The sequence below is a fragment of the Peromyscus californicus genome, unplaced genomic scaffold (genome assembly GCF_007827085.1).
Source record: "Peromyscus californicus insignis strain IS unplaced genomic scaffold, ASM782708v3 Scaffold_6__1_contigs__length_162567912, whole genome shotgun sequence".
NCBI classification, from domain to species: domain Eukaryota; kingdom Metazoa; phylum Chordata; class Mammalia; order Rodentia; family Cricetidae; genus Peromyscus; species Peromyscus californicus.
The window spans coordinates 59,521,591-59,543,955 of record NW_026294584.1 but is presented as its reverse complement, the minus strand read 5'-3'; the positions used below and the strand labels follow the sequence as shown (position 1 = coordinate 59,543,955).

Below are 22,365 nucleotides of genomic sequence, written 5' to 3'. Positions count from 1 at the left end.
GGGTAAATGCATTTGCCATCAAGCCTGACAACCTGTGTTCAATCTCCGGGACCCACACAGTAGAAGAGAACCAGCTCCCACAACCTGTCACTGCATGTGCCTCCACACACACTAATCTTGGTGGTCCTTTGGTTTCATTTCTAACTTGGCTGACCATTATCTTTCTTTTCTTCCTCTCTGCTCCTTGTCTTTCTAGCACCTTGTCAGCTGCATTCTTTAGTCACTCCTAGTGTGAGCTGACTATGAACGTCTCTGTTCCCTGTTACTCACCAGCATAGGAGGAGCCTTTGTACAGGTCATTCTCTTTGGACTCCTGGGGAACTCCAACCTGAGGCTCCTCCTCTTGTTTAATCCAAGACAGAATATCTGAGGTTGAAAGGCCAGGCTCTATTTGTGGAGAAAAAGGGAGAATGGATTTTGGGGACTTGAATCAGAAGGTAAAATTGGGCTGGAGAGTTGGTCCAGTGGTCAAGGCACTTGTTGCTCTTGCAGAGAATCTGGGTTTGATTCCTAGCACATAACCATTTGTAATTGTAGTTCCAGGGGATCCAATGGCCTCTTAAAACCTTATTGGGCATGCAATTCACATACATACATACAGGCAAAACATTCATACACATAAAATAATAAATAAATCTCTTTAAAAGGTAACATAATCATGTTTATTTGTTGAACATGACATTATTAATTTTTTTGTTTTCTTTTTTTTTTTGAGACAAAGTTTCTCTACATAACAGTCCTGGCTGGTCCTGGAACTTGCTTTGTAGACCAGGCTGGCCTTGAACTCACAGAGATCCACCTGCCTCTGCCTCCCAGTGCTGGGATTAAAGGTGGGTGCCACCACTGCCAGCTTGACATTATTAAGTTTGTACTTTTTTCTTTTCTTTTGCTATGTAGCTTTGGCTGGCCTTGAATTCACAGAGATCTACCTGCCTCTGCCTCTGCTTCTGAAGTGCTGGGATTCAAGGCATGCGCCACCACATCTGTTTACTGTTACTTCTTTTTTTTTTTTTAAAGATATAATCTCGGGCCAGGCAGTGGTAGTGCACACCTTTAATTCCAGCAGTCAGGAGGCAGAGGCAGGTGGATCTCTGTGAGTTCAAGGCCAGCCTGGGCTACCAAGTGAGTTCCAGAAAAGGCTCCAAAGGGAAAAAAAAAGAAAAGAAAAGAAAGAAAAAGAAAAGGAAAAGGAAAAAAAAGGCATAATCTCATGTAGCCCAGATTGGCCTCAAACTTGTTATGTTGCCAAGGAAGACACTGAATACCTAATCTTCCTGTCCCCATTCTACCTGTATTGCTAAGAATATAAGCTTGTACCATCATGCCTGTTAAATGTGACTATAAAAGCCATTATTTCTGATGAATAGAATTTCATTCATTTGGGACTTTCTCTTCATAGCCACCAGTCCTCTACACTTTCATATATTTTTTTAAATTACACTTTTATTGTGTGTGTGTGTGTGTGTGTGTGTGTGTGTGTGTGTGTGTGTGTAAGCTTACAGCAAATCCTGTAGTGGTTGATTCTCTATTTTCACTCTGTGGGTTTTAGGGATCAAATTCAGAGCACCAGGCTTGGCAGCATGTACCTTTACCCACTGTCTCAATGGCCCTACCCCCCTTTCTTTCTTTCTTTTGGTGGGGAAAGGAGACAAGGTCTCAACTCATAGCCCTGGCTGGCCGAGAACTTCCTATGTAGACCAGGCTAGCCTTAAACTCCCAGAGATCCCTCCGCCTGCCTCTACCACCACACCCCTCCCTTTTCTTTATATATACATGTATAAACAAAATCAAGGAAGGAACAAAGATAAGGATGGACTTAACTTACTAGCTTTCTTTGTAGCTCACAGTAGGAAATAGGAAAAGCAGGTTGCTGTCCACGCCCAAATCTGCACGTTCTTCCTCTCTCTCCCCACAGCAGGTAGTCCTTGGGCCCTATTCTTATTTAACCTTTTCTTTCTGCTCTGGGCAGTTATATTCCACTAGTTCCTGGCTGATTTAAGAGGGGGCTGGAGAGATGGCTCCACAGTTGGGAGCACTGGCTGCTCTTCTAGAGGACCTGGGTAAAAATTTCCAGCATCTATATGGTAGGTCATAACTATCTGTAACTCCAGTCCCAGGGGATCCAATGCCCTCTCCAGCTCCCCATGGGCACTGCACACATGTGGTACACCAACAAACATTCAGGCAAAAGACCCATACACATAAAATAAAAATAAAGGTAAAGCACTAAAGAAGCAGAGGCAGGCAGGTCTCTGTGAGTTCAAGACCAACATGGTCGACAGAGTGAGTTCCAGGACAGCTAAAGCTGCATAGAGAGACCCTGTCTCAAAAAAGAAGAAAGAAGAGGAAAAAGAGGGAGAGGGTGAGACAGATGGTAGGAGGGTTGGGTGGAAGCGCGGTGGGGGGGGAGCCGGGGGCAGGGGGAGGGGGCGGGGTAGAGATTTTTAAAAAGACACTGAAAAGCTTAACATGTCTATAATCCTAGCACTTGGGAGCTGGAGGTAGAAGATTGTGAATTTGAGGCTATGATGAATTTCATAGCTGGAGAACATAAAAAAACTCTGTCTCAAGAAACAAAACAATTAGTACAACAGTTAGCTATTTTTATTTGCAAGAAATAAAACTATAAGTAATCTATGAGGTCTTTGAAGAAATAACTATAGAGAGCTTGACTCATTTTCTGGATATTAGCAGCTTTCTAATAGCCCAAAAAAGGGCATCCTAGGCCTGGGATGAAATATCAAGCACACAGAGTATGTGTGTGAGGGAAAGCGGAAAAAGGAGGGAGGAAGACACACACACACACACACACACACACACACACACACACACACACACACACACACACACACGGGGGGGGGGGGGGGAGGGAGAGGGAGAGGGAGAGGGGGGAGAGAGAGAGAGAGAGAGAGAGAGAGAGAGAGAGAGAGAGAGAGAGAGAATGATGAAGCCCTTTTTTGGGGAGAGTTCTTTCAAAATGTATCCTTAAATCCTAAAGGACTTTACATCTCTCCCAAAGTTCTAAAAACAGTGACCTGTGCGATTTAATAAGCAAATATAAGGATCAATATAATGGTACACACCTATTGGCCCTTGGGAAGGGTGCTAATTGCTAATCAGTTATCATTGCTTTTTTATCTTTTCAGTGGATATGGCTACAAAGAACACAACATTTAGAAAAAGAAAAGCATCATGATTTCATTTTAATATTTTGGATTCATATTTAAGATTACTGGGTGTGATGATCAGCTTTAATTGTTAGTTTGACACAACCTAGGAAGAATCTTAATAAGGGACTGTCTACATTGGGTTAGCCTGTGGTCATGCTGAACTGTGTAAAATGAATAAATCAAGCTGAACACAAGAGAGCAAGCATAAGCGTGTGCATGCATGCATTCACTTCTTTCTGCTCTCCGCTACAGATGTGATGTGACTGGCTACTTTAAGCTCCACACTGCAGCTTCTCCACCTGATGGACTGCCACCTGAAATTGTAAGCTAAAATAAATGCTTTCTCCCCTAAATTGGGTTTTGTCAGGACATCTTATCATAGTAATCGAAATGAAACTAGACCAAGTAGTCAGTAGTCTTCGCCACTGAAAGGAACCAGGGCTCATTCCCCATGTCAGAAGGGAAATTCAGCACAGGCCGAGACTGCTCATCTTGATAAGGAACTGCCTGCAGGTATAGAGATCTGGGAAACTGTTCTTTATACACACAACACTTTGCCTACATTACAAGAGCATCTTACTGTGCCTCAACTGCCAACAGTATGCTTTCTTCTGAGCATCTGTTTTCATTTTGGGAATATGTAATTTGAGTACCATAAGTAGAGTAGGCCTGTGTGACAATCCTGTCTCAAAAAACCAAACAAAGAAAAAAAGAAAAAAGAAAAAGAAAAATGAACACACCGTTTGATCATTTTCAGCAAAAAAATGTACTGAATTAAATTTATGCAAAAAAAGAAAAATATATACATCAAAAGAAAAACGGGGGAGGGGCTATCGCTCAGTGGTAGAGTACTTTATCAGCATGTATGAGGTACTGATGGGTAAAGGACAAGGTGATCATTGAACTCTCTCTAGTTGTTAAATGTAATATTTAAAGTGTAAAATATTTTAGCACTGAATGGCTCTGGACACCTCTAAGCCATGCTTTCTTCATATTAAGCCCCCTTCTTTGACCAGGAAAGGGAGCTTAAGAGCATATAATCTTATCTCTTACCTTCACTGGCATCTGCAGGAATCTCACTTGCTTCTGGCCTTGGTTGGGCATCTGTACTGTGTTCTCCTGGTTGAATCTGAGATAAGACATCAGGTTGGTTCATGGCATAATCTAGGAGAGGAAAAATGGAAAGCAGGCATGACAAAGAGATAAATCAGTATGATAATCTCCAAGGCAGTGGAATGTTTGAGGTCCACAGTCAGGGAATTAATTTCTTTAGATCCTTTATCATTTCTCCTCATCTATCAACCTCAAACTATTTACAAGTTCCTCAAGAAAGAAGGTACAAGAAAATGAAAAAAATTGCACATAGTAAGTTAGCTCTGTCCTTCTTTGGCTTAAAACTAGATTCTGAGGACAGAAGGACAGTGAGAATGAGGACACTGTAGGAACAGGGACTGTCTCAGCCCTCTTGGGACTGCTGGCACCTCGTTTAAAAGGTGCCAACTCAGCCTCACCCATGGAGATGAGAGACTCGTAGTTGCCCTTCATGATATTCTTGTAAAGTTCCTTTTGCCATTCTTCTAATTTTTCCCACTCTGGAGTGGAAAAGTAGATGGAGACATCATCAAATGCCACAGGCACCTAAAATTATAATCACATGGTTAGTTAGTCCCTCCCACACCGTTCAGTCATCCAATAAATCTTTTCCTCCACTCATTAGCTATTTCACTTAATTTTTACAACCTCAAAGGGAGGTCAGTAAATATACTAGGAACAGTGAGATGGCTCAGTGAGTAAAGGTACTTGTCATTGAGCCTTGTAACCTGAGTTCAACTACCACAACCCATGGTAAAAGAAGAGAAGTGCCTCCTAGTTATCCTTGGACCTTTACACATGTGCTGTGGTACATTTGCACCCAGACATACACACACAAAATATAGATGTAATCTAAAAAAAGACTTTAAAAATATTCTAAACTGGACATGGTAGCACACACCTTTAATCCTAGAATTTGGGAGGCAGAGACAGGCAGGTCCTTGAGTTTGCAGTCAGCTTGGTCTACAAAGTGAGTTCTAAGACAGCCAGTGTTACAGAGAAAACCTGTCTCAAACCAAACAGAATTTTAAATAGCTTATGTTGTTTTTCCTTGGGTTTTTAAATACTATTTTTATTAACTGAGAATTTTGTTTGCTTGTTTTGTTTTATTGAGAGTTTCTCTGTGTAGTCCTGGTTTTCTCTGTAGACCAGGCTGGCCTCGAACTCACAGAGATCCTCCTGCCTCTGTCTCTCGAGTGCTGGGACTAAAGGTGTGCACCACCACCGCCCAGCTGAAGTCTTAATCATAACCTTTACTCCTTCGATGTCTTATATGTTGATTTAGTTTATATAAACACGTGTCTATATAGTAATTGTACTTTATTTGCATATTCTTGGGCAGGGGTGTAGCTCAGTTGGTAGAGTATTTGCCTAGTCTGTATAAGATTAGTTTCAATTCCCACAACTACATAAGCCAGGTATGGTGATGTATTCTTGTAATCCTAGCACTCTGGAGGTAGAAGCACAAAGTTCAGTCATTCCTGTCTAATGACTTTGAGGTCAGCCTGCCACATACGAACATCTCAAAAATAAAAATACACATATTCTTTCATTTTCAGATATTCTCACCACTTGACAATACAACTTCATGTTTTACATAGCTGTTCTACTTGGTCAAGTCATTTGTAAAAGCAAGTTTCTTCAATGGGTTAAGAAGGATTCTCATTAGGTTTTTGCCTCTGTTCTGATATGTTGGATCTAGAAATAGAAAAACTTTGATGTCAGCACCAACCCCCAAGACCAAAGCAATTCTTGCCATTTGTGTCTGGATTTTCCTTTTAAAGAGCATGCAGAAACTGAGAAAGCCCCCTTCTCAAATGTATCTGGAATTATTTCTGCAAGTGTCTAGCTACATAGTGTAGGCTGGCTTCCTCATTCCTTAGCCTCTCAAATACTGGGATTACAGGAATGCACTAACAACTTGTCTAGTATTTTGATTTTTGAATATGTTCACCTACTCTTTTCCTTTGGATGTCTTCCAAAGATATATATATATCTTTCTCTTACTTTCTGTTTTCCACTCTGAGAGTTCTCATAGGGAAAGAAGGTCTAGGATGTGTCAAAGGCTGGCTTTATATAGTCTTAAATGAAATGTTTTGTTTATTTTTTCAAAACAGGATCTCACTATGTAGTCCTGGCTGTCCTGGAACTATGTATACTAGGTTGGCCCTGACCTCACAGGGATCTACCTACCTCTGCCTCCATGCCAACACATGCAGCTCTGATTTTTTAATTTTAAGATGTGTTTTTTATTTATATGTATGTGTGTATGTGCACATGAATCCAGGTGCTCTTGGAGGTCAGAAGAGGGTGTCAGATCCAGAAGCAGGAGTTACAGGTGGTTGTGAGTTACCTTATGTGGGTCCTCTGAGAAGTACTTTTAACTGTTGAACCATCTCTCCAGTCCCTCTAGTTCTTCTTTATGGGCCTCTAAGACTTCCACTTTCTCCTATAGTCTCTTTAATTTGTATTCATGAAAAGATTTTCTCTCTAGTCCACTGCAACTCACTGCAGTTTATCTTCAGCTTGACTACATGTTTCTTCTCTGATGCATTCAGCCCGTGCTTTTCATTCAACCACTGTGTCTGTTTCTCTTTGGCTATCTTTCCAACTTCTAGTTACACTTTTTCAACGTGGCTTCTTAAATTTACCATCCCAGTTTATCCTCTACTACCATTTCCTTCAATATTTGCTTTGAGTTCAGCAATTCATTCTCTGACTAAAGAAATTAGGTCACCTAAATCCACAAACTACCTATTTACCGTTTTGGGTCAGAATTTTCATTGTTTTCCATTTTCAATGCATCTTCCATCTTCTGCATTTCAATGTTTGCAACTTGTTGCTGTTTAATCAACACTCTGAAGTTCCTTTCTGGCTAACTCTTACGCCATCTGGAAAGTCTACAATTTTTCTTCACACTGATTTTTTTTTCAGATCGCTTCCAGACATCACACTCCACTTTCATTTTCTCTAAATATACTAATCTGTTTTCATATTCTAATTTTCCTTTCTTTTTGGGGGTAGTGTGGAGAGACAGCCATGGATGCTGGGAACCAAACTCTTATATTTTCGGTTGTGAGCCTAGCCTTTAATACCTGGTCCATCTCTCCAGCTCTCAAATTTGTTTTTCATTTATAAAATAAAGTACCACAATTTCTGATAAAAGTCTTCCTTTGTAGCAGATATTTTACATGTTAATTCATGATCTTTTTTTCTTTTAAGAAATGGAGGTTTTACTATGTTCCCAAGGCCGCTCTCAGACTCCTGAACTCAGGTACACTGTACTGCCCTAAGCTCCCATTAAGAATGCTATGGAGCCGGTTGGTGGTGGCGCACGCCTTTAATCCCAGCACTCAGGAGGCAGAGGCTGGCGGATCTCTGTGAGTTCGAGGCCAGCCTGGGCTACCAAGTGAGTTCCAGGAGAGGTGCAAAGCTACACAGAGAAACCCTGTCTCGAAAAACAAAACAAAACAAAACAAAAAAAAAAAAACAAAAAAAAAGAATGCTATGGAGAGCTGGGTGGTGGTGGCTGCAACAGGTAATTTCAGTACTGGGGAAGCAGAAGCAGGCCAATCTCCGTGAGTTCAGGGCTACACACACACACAAAAAAAAAAAAACCTGTCTCAAAAAACCAAACCAAAGAAAACACAAAAAACTCGCCATGGAGTATTTACCAGCCGATCTGAAAATTTCATTATCTGACTATCTAGCCATTTCACCTCGAATCTTATTCCTCTCTTTCCAGTTCACATCTAGATCTTATTACCTCTAGTTTTTTCTGTTGGTTATATTTAGTTTGATTTTGTTTGTTTGTTTGTTTGTTTGTTTTCGAGACAGGGTTTCTCTGTGTAGTTTTGGTGCCTCTCCTGGAGCTCACTTTGTAGACCAGGCTGGCCTTGAACTCACAGAGATCCGCCTGGCTCTGCCTCCCGAGTGCTGGGATTAAAGGCGTGCGCCACCATCACCGCCTGGCTAATTTGAATTTTTTTAAAGTTCATTAGTCAATTTATTTCTTGTTAAATTGTATGTGATTTACTGACTTAAAAGATATTTTGTCTGGCAGTTCTAACTTTTGTTTTTTGTGATGCCTGGGGTCAACCCTAGGGCTTTCCACAGGCTATACAAATGCTTTACCACCGAGCTACATTCCAAGACTGCTTTGTAGCTTTTTGCCCCAAGCAGTTAGCCTATAATTTAGCTGACCATTTTCAGTCATTAGAGAACAAACTCGTTACACTCACAGTCTTTGAAGGATATTGTGGGTTGTTCTTTTAGAGATGGAGTATTTGTATGTAGCCCAGTCTGATCTAGAACTTGCTTTGTAGCCAAGGATGGCCTGGATCTGGTGCTCCTTTCTCCATCTCCTGATTCTAGACATGTGCCACCAAGCTTAGTCTCTTTGGAGATTTTTCTACTTGAGCAACAGAATTTTTTTCAGCCCTAAATTCTGACATTTCAGCCTCTGAATATTATAATTTCTAGAAGACTTAAAAGTTATTCTACTCTATTTTATTATCTATTGTATTATTTATTTACTTAGTAATTGAGACAGTCTCATGTAGCCCAGACTGGCCTTGATCCTCCCATTCCACCTCTCAAGTACCAGAATGACAGGTATATGTCACCATGCCCAGCTCATTGAGGGTTTATTGTCTTTTTTCTCTTCCAAAATTCATTTAAATTCTTTCTGGTATTCAAATTTTGGGATTTTGTTTTGTTTTCCTGTATTACAAACCCATTGCTGACCTCATGCCCTTACATGTGCTAGGTGAGGTCACTGGTGTTAAGATTCTAATTTAAGAAACCTAAGTCTGTGAAAGACACAAAAAATAAATAAAAATGGAGTTCAAAAAAAAAAAAAAGAAAACCCGGGCGGTGGTGGCGCATGCCTTTAATCCCAGCACTCGGGAGGCAGAGCCAGGCGGATCTCTGTGAGTTCGAGGCCAGCCTGGGCTACCAAGTGAGTTCCAGGAAAGGCGCAAAGCTACACGGAGAAACCCTGTCTCGAAAACCAAACAAACAAACAAAAAACAAAAAAAAAAAAGAAAAAGAAAAGAAACATAAGTTCTAGTTGGCGGTGGTGGTATGGTGTGTACTTTAACCTTTAATCCCAGTACTTGGGAGGCAGAGGCAGGCAGGTCTCTGTGAGTTTGAGACCAGTCTGAGCTACAGAGTGAGTTCCAGGACAGCCAGGGCTACGTGGAAAAATACCTGTCTCAAAAAACAAACAAACAAAAAACAAGAGAGGGGGGGGGAAACATAATTCTTGTGGGTTTAGATTCATAATAATTCATAGCTTTTATGGAGTTAGGACCTTGCAGCATCAATTCTTCTAAGTCTATATTTTTTGTACTAATTCTCCTCTGAGCTCTTTGAGCACTACTGAAATTTTTCTTGGTGAGTTTGTTTTTCACTAAAGGCACTTGAGTTCTTTTATAGCATTGTGTACCCATTCCACATCCACTTTCAGAGTCCAATACTAGTTTTACTTTACTCTCTGGCACTTGGTTACTTTTTTTATTTTATTTTATTTTATTTTTGAGACCAGGTCTCACTATGTAGCTCTGGCTGGCCTGGAACTTGATATGAACTCACCAAGATATGCCTACCTCTACTTTGAGTGCTGGGATTAAAGGCCTGAACCTGTGAGTTGATATCTGTAGAACACTGACTATAATCTGTCAGCCCACTGTCTTTTCCAGGAGGAAAAGTGTCCACATTGGAAAATGAGCCGGCAATCATGAAAAAGGTTCTGGTTTTCTTTCTTTTCAGTTTTCTTTCCAGGAGTATTTCTGATTTCCTTCTTACTAAGGCAGAAAGAACCTCCACAGGCCAAATTGTACCGGATTTATCTGCAGGCTTGCCAGAGGGTAGGAGAGGACACTGCCATAGCTCTAGCTACTCACATCTATTCAACCCACCTCACCAATGCACTGGGGTTAAGCAACTAGGCACTCGGTTAAATGACGTGTTCCTACACTGGGGGTATTAGTTCAGCCCACCCACCATCCCTATAAGGTCTCCCAGCAAACAGGAGATACAGCAAGCAAGAAAAGACCACAAGAGGGCGGAGTACGGAGGAGTCAGAGCAGCAGGAAGGAGAACGTGGACAGAGGAGGCGCAGCAGCAAGAGGAGAAAGGCAGAAGTGGGCAGGAGAAAAACCTCAAGTACCAATGAAACCAGGAAGAGCAGCCAGGGGAAGGCCTTGGAGCAAAAAAAGGAGGCAGAAGAGGGCCAGGCTGCTGCCCCAGATGGAATCCCAGAGAGTTCTGGAAGAGAAGATGCCACTGGAGAAAGCCCCTTCCCTTCTTAGTAGACCAGCAAGAGTCACTACTTCAGACTACTGTCCTTCCCCTCAACTTCCTTATTCAATAATATTTTCATTTGTTTTATTAACTAGATAAGTTCTCATTATATAGCCTGGCTGGCCTGGAACTCACTGTACAACCTAAGTTGGCCTGGAATTCATGATCCTCCTGTCTCAGCCTTCAGAGTATTGTGATTACAAGCCTATGTCATCACTCCTGGCTTCATTAAATAAATCTTAGTGTCTACTTAGCTGCAAAGTATTATGTGAAATAACAAAAAAGATGCTGGGCCGGGCGGCGATAACGCACGCCTTTAATCCCAGCACTTGGGAGGCAAAGCCAGGTGGATCTCTGTGAGTTCAAGGCCAGCCTGGTCTACAGAGCGAGCTCCAGGACAGGCACCAAACTACATAGAGGAACCCTGTCTCGAAAAACAAAAACAAACACAAACAAAGATGATGGAAAACTTAAGGAACAGCCCAGTTCCTAGTTCACAATGGTTTCAGGGAGCTATGCATTTTGGGAAGGGAAAGACCACTACTTTTAGTCAGAGTAGGGACAACTGCAAAATAGTTCTGAACATTCACTACATACAAAGTTCTCCCTAAGTACCAGAATTATTAAAGTATAGTTTCAGTCCAAAAGAGGCATATGATTAAATACAAATTGATAATAGAGACATGAAATTTTAGAAACAGATTTCTAATAGAGATGTGATGACCCTAAAAGAGATGGAATTTGGGTTTAGTCTATGAGTTTGAGGCTAGCCTGGTCTATATAGTGAGTTGCAGGTCAACCAATGATACATAATGAGACCCTGCCTCAATAAATCAAACACAGAGAGAATGAAGCAATGTCTCAAAATCTCTGAGGAAGAACTATTTTCACAAAATCTTAGAACTAGCTAAAATACCAACCTCACATTAAATTATTATTACTCTATGTCTTTGTTGTTGCTGTTTGCTTAGGTTTTGTTTTTGTTTTGTTTTGTTTGTTGTTTTTAGGTACTGTCTTGACATGTAGCTCAGGCTAGTCTTGAACTCACAGCAATCCTTCTGCCTTAGTCTCCTGAGTACTAGAATTACAGGTAAGTGCTACTAAGTTTGGCACTCCCACAATAAATTAAAGACATTTCCAACATGAAGTACGCCTCCTATGCATCTTTTCTTTGAAAGTTTGAGGATGTACTCCAGGAAACAAATGAGTAAAAAAGTATACTGGTGCTTGAGACACACTGAGTGCCATAAAGGAATGAGTTAAGGCAATCTCGGGACAAGATCAGTATAGTAGGCTAGGAAAGCAATGAATCCAGATGAGATTAAATATCTGAAGAGAACCCAGAATATGAATACAGGTCAGAAAAGGAGAAGGACACCAAGAAGTCTTAGAGAAAAGAGAACATGCAGTAACAGAATACACAACACAGCTCAGAACTTTCCAAGACTTGAGAATACTGTAAAAGTAGTTAGTTGAAAAGGAATATCTCTACTGGAAGATACAAGAGCTATGTGAGTCCTTAGAGAAATGACAGCAAGTGGGAGATGGCTTAGTGGTTAAGACACTGGCTGCTCTTCCAGGGGACCTAAGTTTGATTCCTAACACCTAAATGGCAGCTTGCAATTATCTGTAACTCCAGTTTCAGGGAATCCTGTGCTCTCTTCTGGCCCCCAACAGGCACCAGGTACAATGCATGATAGACATACATGAAGGCAAAACACCCATACACAAAATAATAATAATAAAAGGAACAACTGCAATCCTAGCACAGACATTCTCAAACTTTTTGGTCTCAGAGTCCTTCATAACCTCTTAAAAAGTTCACAGACCTAAGAGCAAGGAGGTGGGCCAGCACAGGAAAGTGCCTGACACTTGTGGTGCAAGCCTGTCAGAGTAGAATTCCTGGAATGAGATGGAGTCAGTGACAGAAACAATGAGACTCTGTCTTAAAAACAAGGAGAGAACTGACATCTGAAAAAGTTGTCTTCTGACCTCTACACATGGGCTGTGGCAAGCATGTGCCCCATATCTGACAAAATAAATAAGATGTAATTTAAGAAAATATATTAATTAAAATTATATAAGACATTCATTAAAGGGAGGACCTGGTACACTAGAGGAAAGTACTCTACCAACAATGACGTATCTCTCAATCCAAATTTTCAGTATATTTTGACTAGAATTAAATGCACTTCTGTCTTCTATCTCTATCTTGCCAGAAAAGCAAATTATGTCACGATCTCCTCTGACAGCCATGCTGCCAGTCATGGTCACTGTCCTTTCCTTTCTGGACCTCCCAGTACTGTAACTCACAAATCACAACTCTACTTGAAATGCTGTTTTCCTCCTTAGCCCTGTGGCACCACCCACTCTCTGATTGGTTTTCCTGCTGAGGCTCCTCAGTTGACTCCTTCTATCTCTGAACCTCAACCTCTTGTTATCCACTCTCTCTAGAGACGTCTCTTCCAACTCATAACTGACAATACTATCTCCACGTCAAGGACTCTTCACCCTTCCTTGAGCTTCTTGCACCCAACACTGCCCAGTGATAACGACCCATTCCTTTTATTCCCTGAGGTACTGTGATGAGGCAAGACAGTGTAGAGGTTCCTCCACCCTGTATTCTTGCTGACGCCATTCCAGGTTTAACTAGATTCTGATCTCTTTCATGGAGAATCCCATGGAAAACTACCCAACTCTATTCCAGGAACCAAAGGTCAGGATGTCCTAGCTAACTTATCTTAGCCTTTGTTAAAACTGCTTGTTTGTGAGGAACTCCCTCCAGCTAACTACTTATCTTAGCTTTTGTTAAAACTGCTTGCTACAAACTGCTTATTTCTGCAAAGTCCCCCTGCACCTGTTGAATGAGGTGCCAGGATTTAGTTTCAAGCCTTTAAAAATCCTGTGTACTGGATGGGAGTGGGAGAGGAGTGTGGTGGTATTGTGTCCAAGAGCTATTGCTCTGACCTCTTGGACTTTCAACTCTGAAAAAAAAAATATCTGCAGGGAACACAATACCACCACAGAGGGGATGGGAAGGGGAATACTCAGGACCCTGAACACTTGGGTGTGGCCTCAGTCTGCTGGAATAAAGACTTTCAAATGGCTATACACTGTGTCTGAGTGGTCATTTCTGGTGAGCTCTCCATAACAGTATCCTAAAGGAAATGTTACCATCTATTCAGTTCATTTTCTTTTTCTAAAGATTTACTTTTATTTAATGCATCTGTATGAGTACTTTGCCTGCATGTATGTTAAGTGTATTGTGCGCATGCCTGGTGCCTGCAGAGGCCAGAAGAGGGCACGGAGTCCCCTGGAACTGGAGTTATAGATGGCTGGGACCCAAACCCAGATCCTCTATAAAAGCAACAGGTAAGCCATCTATCTCTCAGTTCTCTCTCTTCTCTGTCCCTCCCCCACTCTCTGTTGTTTGGTTTGGTTTCGTTTTTTGAGATCTTTCTGTAGCCCTGGCTGTCCTGGAACTCACTCTGCCTCCCAATTGCTGGGACTAAAGGTGTGCGTCACCACCACCCAGGCATCTCTCAGTTCTTAAACTAAGAGCCTAAGAGTCAGTAAATCTACAGAGTATATGCTTCAGAGCCAACTAGGTTAAAAATACAACTCTGCTGTATATTGTTAGTAGCCATAAGATCTTGGGCAAGTTAGGACTCTTAAGAAAATTATAAGCCTTGAAATAAGTAAAACAGAACACTAAGTTCTAAGTAAATTATCCCACAGTTAATTCACAGTGATGGTTATCCCTCATGTCAAATTCCCAACAAAGGAAATCCTATTGTCAGTCCCCTGTATCTACTTCTCCTCATCTTCCAGCTTCACCACCCAAGCTACTCTCACTTTCTTGTTATGAACACTCCCTCCCGGTTCCCACTCTGTTTCTGTTCTTCCTCCGACAAATCTCCACAAAGCAGCCAGAATAATTCTTTAAAACATAAGCCAGTAACAATTCCTGTACTCAAGTCCTAGTTCCTTCCCATTGTACTCAAGTTTCTAATTCAAATTCCTTTCCTTGGTCTTAAAGGTCATAATCTCAGTCATATATTATAATGTCTATAGAGTTTTTAAAATTTTTCCACCTTGAACTCCAAAAATTTTAAAGTATACCAAGCCAGTTGACTTCTTCTTGTTGTTGTTTTGTTAAGAATAAAGTCTTGCTGGGGGTGGTGGGGGTGCGCACCTTTCGTCCCAGGACTTGGAAGGCAAAGGCAGGCAGATCTCTGTGAACCCAAGGCCAGCCTGGTCTACAGAGTGAGTTCCACAACAGCCAAGGCTACACAGAGAAACCCTGTCTCAAAAAACAAACAAGCACTGGGTGGTGGTGGCGCACGCCTTTAATCCCAGCACTTGGGAGGCAGAGCCAGGCAGATCTCTGTGGGTTCGAGGCCAGCCTGGTCTCCAAAGCGAGTTCCAGGAAAGGCGCAAAGCTACACAGAGAAACCCTCTCTCGGGGAAAAAAAACAAAAACAAAAACAAAAAACAGGGCCTCACTGTATATCCTTGGCTGGCCTGGAACTCCCTATGTACCATAGTCTGGCCTCAAATTTATAGAGATCATCTATTTCTGGCTCCCAAGTGCTGGCATATGCTACCATACCTGGCTAAATATCATTTTCTTAGTGACACCTTTTCAGGCATCCACATAAAAACAGAACACTAGAAAGCACCTGACTTTACTTTTATCAAAGTATTTAAATGTTTTACAAGTTATAGTTTTTTCTTTGGGAAAATATATAAAATAAGCAAAAATGTATTCAAGAAATACTTGTGTGGCACATGCCTTTAATCCCACCACTCGGGAGGCAGAGGCAGGTGGATCTCTGTGAGTTCGAGGCCAGCCTGGTCTACAGAATGAGTTCCAGAAACCCTGTCTCGAAAAACAAAAACAAAAAAAAAAAAAAAAAAGAAATACTTGTGAAACCCAGGTATAGTGCCCTATGCCTGCAATCCCATTACTTGTGAGGCTGAAGAAAGATTCTAAGTTGTGAGCAGGTCTGGGCTACATATCAAACTCCTAAGCCAAAAAAAAAAAAAAATTTTTTTTTTTTTGAGACAAGGTCTCTCTATGTATTCCTGGCTGTCCCGGAACTGTTATGCAGACCAGGCTGACCTCAAATTCACAGAGATCCTCCTGTCCCTGCCTCCAGAGCGTTAGGGAAAAAGGCATACCTACCTCAAACAAATATTTTTTTAAAGAATTAAAAAGGCATGTGTCTGTGAACAAATGTATGAATGAAAGAGTATGTTTGGAAACCAGGTGTCTCACTGTCAAACCGGGATCATCAAAACTTCCTGTTTTATAAACCGGTTCCTTCAGAAGACAGCATTAGCTTCTCAGCATGCTTGTTCTATGAATGACAGCCTAGCCTCACAGATGACCCTCAGCCCTTATAAGAACCACATGATTATAATCCCTCACATTGTCTTCCCTCTAACTTTTCACCAAAATTGTCAACCAAATACAAATTAACTGATTTAAATGCAATTGAATTCAATTTTGTCACTAAGATTGTGGCAGACAGTTTTACAGAGAGAGAAGTGACTCATATACAAGCAAAAGTGAAAGAAAGTAAAAGAGGAAGAAGAATCTGGAGAGTCCACTATGGACGAGAAAGAGTTTTCTCTCTGGGAGCCTGACAATGTGTACTGAGCCACTGGTGTGCCATGCCATCAACCTAAGTCTTTTTTATTTTTTTTTTTTTTTTTTTGGTTTTTCGAGACAGGGTTTCTCTGTGTAGCCCTGGCTGTCCTGGAACCCACTCTGTAGACCAGGCTGGCCTCAAACTCACAGAGATCAGCCTGACTCTGCCTCCCGAATGCTGGGATTAAAGGCGTGGGCCACCACCGCCCTGCTCAACCTAAGAGGAAACAGGAAATTTTAAGAGGAAATAAAAATACCTAAGTAACTGACCGACTAAGACTACCTCTTAAACGGCTAGTGTCCGAGCTAGTGGTACCACTGTAGCCTAGAAGTGGGGTATTACCTTTGGGATATCTCCTTTAATACCTGGGGGCAGCCGCAGGATCCAGAAGTTCCTGTTTCTCAACAAGTTCTCCAGGTTCTCCAGCCGCCTCTGCAGCAGCCCATACTCCTGCAGCAGGGTCCCCAGCACAGCCCACTTGCCATCCAGCTGGTTCCCAAGCTCAGTCACTGTCTTTTCACAGCTGGCTAGTTTCTTCTCTGCTGTCCCTGTCCTGCCTTCTAGGTGGAGGAGTCGCCGGCTGTGGACCTCCACCTTCCTCTCTATGGCCTGGACAGCAGCCACCACTGTCCACAGGGAGATGGCTGCAGTCTGCAGGTGTGCCTCATTTGCAGCTGGAGGTGTAGGAAGAGAAAGGGGCTGCAGGGGTGTAAGGCAGTCCGAGTCCCATTCAGAAGTCTATGTGCAATGGAGAGATGGGACAAGACATTGAGATTAGAAGGAATCCTGACTCTAAACCACAACCAAATAAGAACGACTTAACTGTCCAGCTGATATTAACCAAAATTGTTTTAGTACAGCTTTACAGTGCCTATGTCAACCTTGTTGCTCCGAAGCCTGTTGGCATCAAAAGCCGAGGGAACTGTTCTGGTGGGTTCAAGGATGGATTGGGAAAGATACTGAATAAATAAATTGGCTTCTTAAGGCCAATCTGGCCCATTTCTCTAATAAAAGGCCCAGAAGTACAGGTTGCTGCTGCCTCTTCTATCTCTGGAAAAGGCTAATGTACATAAGAATTCTCACCAAGTTTCACTGACCTCAGTGCCCTCTGACAAATCTCTCTCTTTTTTTTTTTTTTTTTTTTTTTTTTTGGTTTTTCGAGACAGGGTTTCTCTGTGCAGCTTTGCGCCTTTCCTGGAACTCACTTGGTAGTCCAGGCTGGCCTCGAACTCACAGAGATCTGCCTGCCTCTGCTGGGATTAAAGGTGTGCGCCACCACCACCCGGCGACAAATCTCTTAAGAATTTATATCTAGCCCTGTCTATCACTCGTTAATACACTACAACTATACCAATTAGTAATAATTGAACAGGCTGAGGATGTCTAGTCTAGAGAAAATATGACAGCTATTTTCAAATATTCAAGGGTTCTGAAATTGAAGGTAGAACAGGTTTGTTTAATCTTATACTATGAAACTCCAAAGGCCAAATTAGAAAAATACATGGGAATTTTCAGGCTGGTAATGATGTTTGAATTAGATTTTTTTCCAAGAAAGTCACAGGCTGTTTGTTCATTACTGAATATACTTTGAAACAGAGTATCATAAATGGAAGAAATCTGTACAACAAATAGGAAGTTAGACTAAGCCTCTACAAGGCCTAATTCTCTGAACCTGATACACCACTCTGGCCACAGCCTTCTATTTCCACTTTACACACTGTCTTATTCTCATTTCATCAGACCTCCAGTCCATTAATAATAACTCTTCTATGATGATTCCATTTGCTCCTGGCCTACCACCTGCACATGGCTTTGCTTTCTTCCCTGCTCGACCACTTCTGACACTTTTCAACCCCATTTCACTCATGTCTCTAATGCCTCCCTTGCTCAGCTGACCTACTTTGAGTTGAATCATTCACTTTTTTTTTTTTTTTGCTTCTACAAGCATCAGGTGAGATCTACAAAAGAAAATCATACAACCATGTGAGATGCTGTCAACATATACCAATGGTCAGAGCTCAGTGGCGCCCTCGACACGGTAGTGTCCTCCAGGCTTCTACAAACTCTCAAACTAATGTGCAAAAGAATCAACTGGAAAAGGTTGGGCAATCGGCCAGTGCAATGGCTTAGCAGTTAGAGGCACTTGCAGTCAAGCCTGATTATCTGAGCTCAATTCCTGGGACCCAAACCATGGAAGAAGAGAATCAACTCCCCGGTGTTGTCCTCTGCACTGAGGAAACTGAGTCAGGAGAACTGCTGTGAGTTTGAGTCCGGTCTGGGCTACATAGTGAGTACCAAGCCAGCAAGGGCTACAATGGCAAGACCGCAATCCCAAGTCCTGATCCCCGCCCCCCCAAATCATTGACAATCCAGTTAAAAACACATAGTTTCGGGGCTGGAGAGATGGCTCAGCGGTTAAGGGCACTGACTGCTATTCCAGAGGACCTGAGTTCAAGTCCCAGCATCCACATGGCAGCTCACAGCTGTCTGTGACTCCAGTTCCAGTTCCATAAGCAAAACACCAATGCACATAACATATAAAATAAAATAAAAACCACATAGTTTCATTTAGTAAGTGTGGAAAGAAGAGAATGGAGATGTGCGATTTAAACAAGCTAATCTTAGTTGATGGATGCTGCACCTGCTGATTCAGGGCTCACACAGTGAGGGCAGAGACTTCTCCACACTGCACCCTTACTGAAGTAAGCCAGGCTGTGGTGACCCACGCCTTTAATCCCAGCACTAGGGGTGGAGGGGTGGGGGCCAGAGGCAGGCCGATCTCTGTGAGTTCCAGGACAGCCAGGGCTGTACATAGAAACCCTGTCTCGGAAAACAAACACAAAACAAAAAGGAAACTGAAGTAATTAGACCTAAGCTCTTTTTCTTCATATTCCTTCCCACACCAAACTATCAGTAACAATACACGTATTCTTTCTTTCTCAAAGGAATTTGATCTTATTTAAAGCGAGTCTCTCCACTTGTGCTCTTAATACCAACCCTTCTGCCTTATAAGGTACATTACAAAGATAACAGCTGGCGTGATGGCACATGCCTTTGATCCTAGCACTTGCAGAGGCAGGAATACTTCTGTGAGTTTGGGACCAGCCTGGTCTATGTTTGCCAATTAGGGCTACAGAGTGAGATTCTGTCTCAAAGAGAGACTCAGTAGTAGTAGTAGTAGTAGTAGTAGTAGTAGTAGTAGTAGTAGTAGTAAAAACTTGTCAGTGAAGTGTTCAACCAAATGGGGCATCCACAGCACTGTCCAAATCCCAAGGTTCAGGCCCACTGAGGAAGAAGGTCAATAAGATTCTAAGACCAAGGCTGGTGAAACAGTGTCTTCTGGACATGGCAGGACTGTTGCTCTCATGAACTCCTATCAGCCGTGGCTGCCTGCAGAAGATCAAGCTAGTCCCCATTATAGCATAGAAGGGGAAGTTCATGAGCCCCACCCATAACTGGGGAGCTGTGGCCAACTGATGGCATCTGGGGGGGAGCCCGTTTTTAGGGGTGTGGCCCCTGGTAGATCAGCCACATTCCAGTGAATGGAATATACACCAAGGAGTATATGAAAACACAATTTAGACTCCATGGGTCATTAAAAAAAAAAAAGACACAAAACTGTAGGACACTGGGAGGGAGGAGTGAGTCTCGGATGAGTGGGTGAACATGAACAAAAGACATTCTCTTAAATTCTCAAAGAATAAAAATATTTTTAAATCATTTAGATTTATTTGCTGTATGTATATCAGTATCTCGTCTTCGTGTATGGATGTGGCACCATGTGCGTGCCTGATGCCCTCAGGGGTCAGAAGAGGGCATGAGATAGTCTAGAGCTGGAGTTACATTGTTGTGAGCCACCATGTGAATGCTGGAACTACACCTGGGTCCTCTGCAAGAGCAACAAGTGCTCTTAACTTCTGAGCCATCTCTCCAGCTCCTAAAAATATTTCTTAAAATTAAAATTAAAAATATCAGTATCTCCCAATTCTTCTTCATCAAAACAGACTTGCTCTGGTCAGTACCATAGCCACTGATTCCATGGGATCACTGAGGACTTGAAATGTGGTCAGTTCAACTCAGATGTGCTGAGTATAAAAAACAGTGGTATGAAGACTTAGTATGAAAAACTGTAAAATCTCATTAATAATTCTGTAATATTTATTGCTATTGAAAATTTGCATACACGAGACTAAATAACACTAATCAATGAAATTAATTTCCGGTTTTACCTTCTTTCTTTCTTTTTTAAGACACATAATCTGGTTATTTGGCCAAGCATATCCTAAAATTTCTGATCCTCTTCTCTCAGACCCCCAAGTGTGAGCCACCATGCCACCATGGTTTTACCTCCTAAACATGACCAGTAGAGAATTAAAAGTAGGTGCCCGGCTCTCAGCATATACCTATAGGAGACATGACGGTCTCTACTATCTTTTAAATTATTACTTTTTGTTTGGAAAAAAAATTAAGCTCCAGGAGTAAGGATGGTATTCTCCTCTGCTCTCTTCCCCACGCAACCCCACGGCTCCCGTTTTCCTCTTCCTTCCTAAATATTTCTCAGCGGACCTGCCTGGCTTCTGACCTATTTTTTTTTGAGACAGGGTTTCTCTGTGTAGCTTTGCGCCTTTCCTGGGACTCACTCTGTAGCCCAGGCTGGCCTCGAACTCACAGAGATCCGCCTGGCTCTGCCTCCCGAGTGCTGGGATTAAAGGCGTGCGCCACCACCGCCCGGCATCTGACCTATTATTAAAACGTCTCTTTGGGCTGACCAAAGGCTTCTTAGGTGGCAAACACAAGCAATACTTCCCATCAGAACGTCCTGTTAAGCAACCATTCCCTCTTCCTCAATGGCTGTGTGCAAGGATTGTCGCGGTAGCCCTGGCGGCTCTGGCGTCTCTCTGGTGCCCGACTGGGCCCGCTGCAGGCCTGCAGCACACATGCACCCGCGCGACTGGCTGAGCCTACGCTCCAGTCGGCCCTTCCAAGGTCCCTGCAGGGCCTCGGCCCGTCCGGGCGGGCGGGCGACGCTGTCCGTCCTCACGCAGTCTGTTAAGGGCACACCTTGGCTTTTACCTTCGCCGCCTGGCAGGGGACTGTCCGGCCGCACCTAGCAACCGCAGCCCTCGCAGCTGTACAGAATGGCTGGCGGGTTTCAAAAACACCTCGAGCCCACTTCCCCGTTCTGCGGGCTAACCCGAAGCGGCACGGCGCGTGGGAGCTAGAAACCTCAGACCCGGGTCCCCTGGCGCTGCTGCAGTCCGCGGTGGCCCTTCAGGGCGGGCGACAGCCGCAGACCCACGCGGGCGACAAGGCCCGCGGCCGTCCCCAGCCTCCTCGCTTCCCCCGAAGCCCGGGTGACAGAGACGCCCGTGCATCATCGCCCTTACCGGAGCGGCGGTCGCCTCAGCCATGGCCCTCCGCTACCCGGTCCGGTCCGGTCCCGGGAAGTCGCCGCCGCACGCAGGCCGGGCTGTTCGGTGCTTCTCCGCAAGCGGCGAGAAGAGGTCTCGCGTTGCTCGCACTGACAGGACTCGCGCGGCAATCCGGCTTCCGGGAGCGCAGGGCCGCGGAGCAGCAGAGTGGCTGACAGCCTCCGCCGCACCGGCTGCAGCCGCCCCTCAGCTGGCGCTTTGTGGACAGCGAGTACGGCAGGCGCTCTGCCGGCCTAGACGCGCCCCCTTCCTGTCGGTCCTCCCGGGCCAGCGCGCCCCCTGGCGGCCCCCGAGTCCGGCGCACCCTTCCAGAGGTCAGCCTCTGGGAAGAGAGTTTTGATGAATGCAGATCCCACCTACGGCGTTGGGTTTTCTCATCCACCCAGAAGGCCCCACAGGTGCTAGGTAGTTTAAGGCCCAGCGGGCGGCATCTGGGCTGGACGATAGCCCAAAATCTACTACCAGTGTAGAAATGAGTGAGTTAGATAGGAATGATGGAGTTGTATCGTTCATAGAAATTACAAATGGGTGAAGATCACATTCCACGTGACTTGTACTGGCAACGAAGACTGCTCTATTTGGATTACCTATTCTCTTGGGCTTGGCTGAGAAGGGGAATTTTTATATTTGTTTATTTTTATCTTGTGTGTGTGGGTGTTTGCCTACACTTGCCTCCTCTGGTGCCCATGGAGGCCAGAAGAGGGTGAA

The 22,365-nt window shown here is 43.4% G+C and overlaps 1 protein-coding gene across 1 annotated transcript in view; it reads right to left on the bottom strand.

Moving 5' to 3' along the window:
* The window catches only part of Znf398 (zinc finger protein 398), a 31,664-nt gene extending 9,790 nt beyond the window's left edge, over window positions 1-21,874 (bottom strand). Inside the window, exons 1-5 of the mRNA XM_052720812.1 lie at window positions 21,613-21,874; window positions 16,568-16,963; window positions 4,682-4,808; window positions 4,224-4,334; window positions 271-387 (exon numbers count right to left, since the gene is read on the bottom strand). Coding sequence (XP_052576772.1) covers window positions 271-387; window positions 4,224-4,334; window positions 4,682-4,808; window positions 16,568-16,963; window positions 21,613-21,636 — 775 coding nt within the window. The 5' untranslated portion in view covers window positions 21,637-21,874. The remainder of the gene's footprint in view (window positions 1-270; window positions 388-4,223; window positions 4,335-4,681; window positions 4,809-16,567; window positions 16,964-21,612) is intronic.
* Between the last annotated feature and the right edge of the window lie 491 nt (window positions 21,875-22,365).